Source organism: Plasmodium fragile (genome assembly GCF_000956335.1).
Source record: "Plasmodium fragile strain nilgiri unplaced genomic scaffold supercont1.27, whole genome shotgun sequence".
In the NCBI taxonomy this organism is placed as follows: domain Eukaryota; phylum Apicomplexa; class Aconoidasida; order Haemosporida; family Plasmodiidae; genus Plasmodium; species Plasmodium fragile.
The window spans coordinates 58833-65528 of record NW_012192607.1 but is presented as its reverse complement, the minus strand read 5'-3'; the positions used below and the strand labels follow the sequence as shown (position 1 = coordinate 65528).

Below are 6696 nucleotides of genomic sequence, written 5' to 3'. Positions count from 1 at the left end.
TTTTTTTTTTTTTTTTTTTTTTTTTTTTTTTTTTTTTTTTTTTTTTTAGCTTTTTACATGAGTTGTTCATGCGAAATGTATCCATTTTATGCCAACTTTTATGGGAATTTTTATTTTTTTTTACCTTACATGTCAGGGGAAAAAATAGGTACATTTTGGATACATACCTCCCCCCCCCTCTTTTTTGGCTGTTTCGCTTGTACTTTTTTTTTTTTTTTTTTGCACACATGAAAGACAAAAGGTACATGATGCCTTTAAAAATAAAGCTGATTGGAGGAGGCCAAAATTGGGAAAAATAAAAAATAAAATAAAGCAAGTGTATAATGGACACACAAAAATTGTAAATAATGAGAGTTTTCTTTCACTTGATGTGAAAGAGAGGCCGCGTGATATATATATTAAAGTTTGGGATGCTACGCGTGAGAGAAATGTGGCAAGTGTTACCATTACCCGTGTGTGGGTGAGAGGGGGGAGGGCGACACCGGTGAATGTTTTTCCTCCGCGCTTGGCGAAACGTAGAAAAAGTGTTGAAGGGTAGAAGGAAAATTATGCAACTCAGGTGAGGCCAAGCGCAGATGCCTCCTCCCAGTTTTGTACTTATTCCCCCCCCTTTTTTTTTGCGCCTAGCACATGGTGCTTAACTCGCGCGATGGGAGAAAAGATATTTAAAAATGGCGCAGCAGCCTCACGGTCTACGCCACCATTCGAATTGCGTGCTACGGTGTAAAGATCACATAAGTGTCTCCATTTGTTTCAGAAGAGAGAGATCACCTTTAAAATGGCACTTCCGTTGATGCAAGGTACCGGACAGCCTATTTCGCAAAGGCCTAAAACAGGGATGCACTATCCTTTTACAATTTTATTCTTTCCAGGCAGGTTTTTAATTCGTTTTTTTTTTTTTTAAGCAACTTAGAGTAATATGTACATGTTCATAAGCAGCAACGATTTTCTACAAGTGTATGCAAAGTGATACTCACGTGGAGAAAAAAAGGTGTCAGTGCGACGTTACGGCGTCATGCTCGTCGTATGTGCGCAAGGAAAAGCTAGCCTCTCCACGTTTGACAGCTAAACAATTTCCACGCACCACCCCCTCCTCTTCCCCCCATCTTTCTGGTTCAGGTGAATACGAAAAGGGGAGGTGGCTATAAAACGATGCGGGTTAAGACTCCTCCACTGTTCATTTTGCCTTGCCCTGGTTTGCTACTTCGTCCATTTTCTTCTTGAGTTCCTCACTGTCCATGAGGTAATAGTGTTTAATAGGTTTCAAATTCTCATCCAGCTCATAGACTAAGGGAACTCCAGTTGGAATATTGAGCTCCAAGACATCTGCTTCAGTTAGGTTATCTAAATGTTTGACTAATGCCCTCAAGCTATTTCCATGTGCTGAAACAAGGACCTTTTTATTGGCCAAAATATCAGGTGCTATGTGATCGAACCAGAGGGGCAAAACTCTTTCAACAGTGTCTTTTAAACATTCTGTGAAGGGTAGGACATCCTTTGGAATATTCTTATATACGATATTATGTCCTGGCCACCTACTATCTTCTTTATCCAATTTGGGAGGAGGGATATCATAAGACCTTCTCCAAATTTTTACTTGTTCTTCTCCGTATTTTTTTGCCGTTTCAGATTTGTTCAATCCTTGTAGGGATCCATAATGCCTTTCATTTAGTCTCCATGTTTTAATAACTGGGACGTGTAGTATGTCTCCTGTCTTGAGCACATTCCATGTGGTGGTGATGGCTCTCTTCAGCACCGATGTGTATACCACGTCGAAGCGGAAGTTCTTGTCCTTCAAGTAGTTTCCCGCGGCTCTGTAGAAGGGGTGGGGAAGCGGTAAGCGGGTTATAGAAGCGTAATGGTTATGCGCAGTGCGTAAAACTTAGAGTAGCAATCGAGATGGAAGCAGCGTCTACCCGACAACTGGATGTGGCGCGTGTATATATACTCTTTCAACTGCTCTCATCGCAACCCTTCCTACAATTTCCCTTGGAAGGGTTACACTTCCTTTGCTCATCTTTTTTAAACTTACATGGCCTCCTTTTCTCCCTGTTCACTTAGGGGTACATCCGTCCAGCCGGTGAACTTGTTCTCCTTGTTCCAAGTGCTTTCACCTAACGAGGGAGTAAGCCAATGTGTACACAGCGGTTAATCAATTTCGTGTTACAGGCATGTAAATGGGGTCCCCCCCAGAGGAAACTATACACGGGAGTTATCCCCCGCCACGAAACGGGGTTCCCCACCAAAAAAAAAAAAAAACAAAATGACAATTTAAATTGCAGCCCCCACGTTGAGCCTCCGCACCTCATCTCTTTACTGTGTTTTTTTTTTTTTTTTTTTTTTTTTTTTTCCTTTTAAAACATACCATGCCTTAGTAGAACCAACGTGTATGTCGCCATTTTGGTACTCAGGGAATGTAGAAATGCTTGCACGTGGGGGGTTCCTTCTTTTTAAGGCCCAAAAGAAAATTCACGCTGAGGCAATGAGGTACGTGTGGTCGTTTTGAAGGTGTCCGGAGAAAAAATGCCGCCGATGCAAGGTATGCTCCAAAGGAGGACGTAAAAAAAGGGAAAATAACAAAAGGGAAAGTAGAAAAATTGGAAAAGTAGAAAAATTGGAAAAGTAAAAAAAAATTGGGGAATGTAGAAAAATTGGAAAAGTAAAAAAAAATTGGGGAATGTAGAAAAATTGGAAAAGTAAAAAAAAAAGTAACGTAAAAACGACAAAATATAAATGCAATAAAAAAACAGAATGTTCTCGATGGAAAAATTAAAGTTAAAAAAAATCGTTCCGCAAAAATACAGACGTCCTTTAACACGCGAAGTGGCAGCAGCAGTGGTAGTGGCAGTGACAGCGGCAGCGGCAGCCCGAGATTGACATTTTGATTCCTCACTTTGCAAAAATCCTAGGAGTCACTATATTTTTTTTTTTTTTTTTTTTTTTTTACAATTGCCTTCGCAACAAAAAAGGTGCACTTGTAGAAAGGGAAAAAAAAACAAAGCCCCTCTATGAATTGATTTCACTTTACCAGTGAAATTGACGACCTGGCACCACTCCGCTATGCGGTGGCTCCTCTACGAAAAAAAAAAAAATGTGATGTGGCATTCGCAATCCTCTCTCTTTCATTTTGTCACCCCCTCCAGGAGGGCATACGCATAATTTGAATATACAACCCGCATGCGGCTTGCTGCTTTTTTTTTTTTTTTTTTTTATCCCAACGGAGAGAGCGAGAGTTATAAGCGCGAGTGGCATATCATCATATGAACGCTTGCCCGCTTTTTGCCCGTTTCGTTCCGTTCTCAATTAAAAAGGCGCGCGTTTTTTTTTTTTTTTTTTGCAGGCGGCGCACAGCTGGGTGTACTAACACCTCCACAATGTTATTACTTGCAAAAAAGGGGGGGGAGGAAACAAAAAAAAAAATAACGCCGCTTCGAGTGACGCATAATTTAGTTAGTACTTCTCATAATAAAGGCGCGTATCCACAATCACCCCCCACCCTCTACGCCGTATAGCCTCTTTATGACGCGGTGTTCTTAAAATGACCTCCTGGTTATTTCACCCATAGGGCAAATTTGTCCCCATGTCGAAAAGTCCCACGCAATGCATCTAACTACTAAAGTTAGAAAAAACACATTCGGGTTAAAAAATAATTAATTAGAGTTTTTTTAAATGACATATACTTTTTAAAATGTAAAAAAAAAAAAAAAAAATTGGAGGGGGACAAGACGAGGCGGATCAGCAGAGGCGCAAAAACGCAAACCATGAAGGAGTGTGCCGATTTGGCAAAGGTGGAAATGGCAAAATAAATAAAGAAAGTGTAAAAGGAGGTGATAAAGATAGAAAAATATTATCCTCTGGCACATCCGCCGGATAAACGCGGGGAGGCGCAAAAGGACGACATACAAATGAAAGGCGCAAATGCAACGCGCAAGCGCTATAGGGGTGTGTGTGTGTGTGTGTGTGTATAAACGAAAAACGCAAAAAATATATATTTTTTTTTTTCTTTTAAAAATTTCAGAATATTTTCTTTTTTATCTTTTTGAACAAATAACTCTTGGGGAGGTTCTCCTTCATGACATCCTCATTTTCAGCTTCCGCTTTTTCCTCTTCTTCCATGTCCACTTCAGCTTCCTCCTCCTCATCATCAACATCCTGTGGTTCTTCCTCGGTGAGCCATTTGTGCCAATAGATCAGCTGCGCAGAGAGGGGGGGGTGGGCAGAAGCATTAAGCGAATGGTTTGAAATTGCTGACATGAGCGTCAAGAAGGGGCAAAATGGATTGTATTTGCGCCGGCTTGTACACGTGCAGCACGCCGTGTACAGGTGCTAGGCCACCCGCGCGCGCGCAGTGGAAACGGTCTCTTCAAACTGTGAGCACATGCCTTTCCTTCTTCATCATTAAAACATGCGTTTTTTTTTTTTGATGAAAAATCTTTTTGTGTGTGTGCCAAGCGATTCGTTTTTTTTTTCTTTCGCTCTGCATTGTTGTTTCGTCGTCCCGTTGAGTCACTTCACACTTTTGAGGTGGTGAAATGAGGCGTATCTCGGGAGACGACACTTTCTCGCTCTTGCGTTTGTTGGGCGGCCCTTTTGTAAAGCACTCCTTTGTGCGCCCGCGATGACTCACCTGCAGCATGGCTTTGCTCTTCAGCTCCGAGTCGGAGTTGTCCTCGTCAAACCACTACAGGGGGAGAGAAAAAAATACATATACATATATGTATGCATGTACGCATGTATGCGTGTATGTAGAGCTCATCTAGTGCAGGTATATGGGACAGCCGCAAGCACTTGTCCTTACCTTCACAAATGACCCCTTGGAGATAACGCCGGTGAAGAGAAGGGCGTCAAAGGCAGCTTCGACCAGGGAGGTCTCCTCAGACAGGTGCGGGTACTTCAGTTCTGGTGGTGGGGGGGAAGGGGGGCGCGCGTAAATATAAAAAACGTTTGTAATATACATGCATATGTGAGGGAACCATGCAGCAGTTATAAATGGAGAGTGCCCACTCGGCGTGTCGGGGTCGCCCATAGACCTTTCTTACCATCACAAATCTTTACAACGTCGTTTAGGATGTATTCCTCGTGGTTCTCAATTTTGCTACTCTGCGATGGGGGGGGGAAGAGGAAGAAGAAGAGGATGGATATTGCAGATGTTGAGAAAGGCTTAACAGATGAGGGTGAATTCCACATGTGTGTAACGGCACCCCCGTGAGGGTAGATTGCCCACGCAAAGTACCTCCTTCAGGTAAAGAAACAGAAGCCTCAAATTGGCCGCCTTCTTCATGTACACCTCATCCGCACACTTCTGCGTGAGGCTTAAAATAAAAACAGTTATGGTTACGATAAGGGGCACGTGGCTCTCCAGGTAGTTGCCTGCAGGGGGGGGGAGGGGGGCAAAACGGGATGGTAAAATGGGCAGGCAAAATGGGCAGGCAAAATGGGCAGACAAAACGGGATGGTAAAATGGGCAGGCAAAATGGGCAGACAAAACGGGATGGTAAAATGGGCAGGCAAAATGGGCAGGCGCGTGTTCCTCTTGCGGCGCCATTACATAAAACGCTGCACAACGTACATTCGTGCGTCTGGAGGAGGGAACACAGGTCCACGCATTCATCTTGGCTGATCGATTGGTCATCCTCAATTCTGTTCTTCACTTTCAAGTAAAACGTCTTGATACTAGCCAAGTCATGCTTGTATATATTATTATATTTTTCATTCTCTTCATTTCTTTTTGTAATTTTTTCGAGCTGCTTTTTGTACAACTCTTCTCGTCTTTTCTTCGTCACTTCCTCAATGTCCATTTTTTCAATTATTTTTGCGTTTTCTGTTTTTTCTGCAATTTCTTCAATTATGCTTTTTACATTTTTTTGTTCTACCTGACTGCCTCGTTTAATCAGCGTGGCGCTTTTCCTTTGTTCATTGGTGGGTCTCATTTTGGGGGAGATACTTCCTCCTGCTCCTACCACAGTGTCCATTTTGTGAGGGGTGCCTTCAGATATCAGGGCGTCTGCTTTACTGGGCGTGGCTGCTTTGCCGGGGGCGGCCGCGTTACCAAAAGCGATTGCTTTGTTGGAGCCATCTTCTGTTCCACCGAACACTTCCTTCTTGGCCTCATTTTGTTTTATCTCCTTTTGGGCCTCCATGTGCAACAGCTTCGCCGTGGGTATAAACGTTGACAACCCTTGGCTTTTGCTCTTAAGCAGCTGCAACTTCATCTCCCTCTGCTTTTTCTGTTCCTCTAGAAGCTTCTGGTTTCGCTCCTCCTTTTCCTTTTGCTCTAGCTGGTACATTATGACTCTCTTCGGAACGAACTTCTTCTTTGGCGTTTCCTCGCCCGCTTGGTCGGCCGGTTTGGCGACGTCCACAGGGGTGGGCTGCTTCGCGCCGTTCAAGGCGGTCTCTTCGGCGTCTTTATCCTGCGCATCGTTAGCTGCCTTTTCTTCCGCTTCTTTTTTGGCCTTTTCCTCGGCCTCTTTTTTGGCTTTTTCTTGCGCTTCCTTTTTGGCTTTTTCTTGCGCTTCCTTTTTGGCCCTTTCTTCTGCTTCCTTTTTGGCTTTTTCTTCTGCTTCCTTTTTGGCCTTTTCTTCCGCTTCCTTTTTGGCCTTTACTTCAGCCTCCTTCTTTGCCCTTTCGTCGGCCTCTTTCTTTGCCCTTTCGTCGGCCTCTTTCTTTGCCCTTTCGTCGGCCTCTTTCTTTGCC

At 43.5% G+C, this 6696-nt stretch overlaps 2 protein-coding genes across 2 annotated transcripts in view; both read right to left on the bottom strand.

The window, feature by feature from the left end:
* Nucleotides 1–1177: 1177 nt before the first annotated feature.
* Nucleotides 1178–2399, bottom strand: AK88_02670 (uncharacterized protein; the record flags this gene model as incomplete). The annotated part of the gene is made up of 3 exons (XM_012480295.1): nucleotides 1178–1814; nucleotides 2033–2114; nucleotides 2366–2399. 3 exons carry the CDS (start codon nucleotides 2397–2399, stop codon nucleotides 1178–1180), a joined length of 753 nt encoding a protein of 250 aa, XP_012335718.1.
* A 1615-nt stretch (nucleotides 2400–4014) lies between these two features.
* AK88_02669 (uncharacterized protein) overlaps nucleotides 4015–6696 on the bottom strand; it is a gene marked incomplete at both ends in the record, with an annotated part of 5057 nt that continues 2375 nt past the window's right edge. Inside the window, 6 exons of the mRNA XM_012480294.1 lie at nucleotides 4015–4194; nucleotides 4628–4681; nucleotides 4799–4899; nucleotides 5040–5100; nucleotides 5234–5370; nucleotides 5570–6689. Coding sequence (XP_012335717.1) covers nucleotides 4015–4194; nucleotides 4628–4681; nucleotides 4799–4899; nucleotides 5040–5100; nucleotides 5234–5370; nucleotides 5570–6689 — 1653 coding nt within the window. The remainder of the gene's footprint in view (nucleotides 4195–4627; nucleotides 4682–4798; nucleotides 4900–5039; nucleotides 5101–5233; nucleotides 5371–5569; nucleotides 6690–6696) is intronic.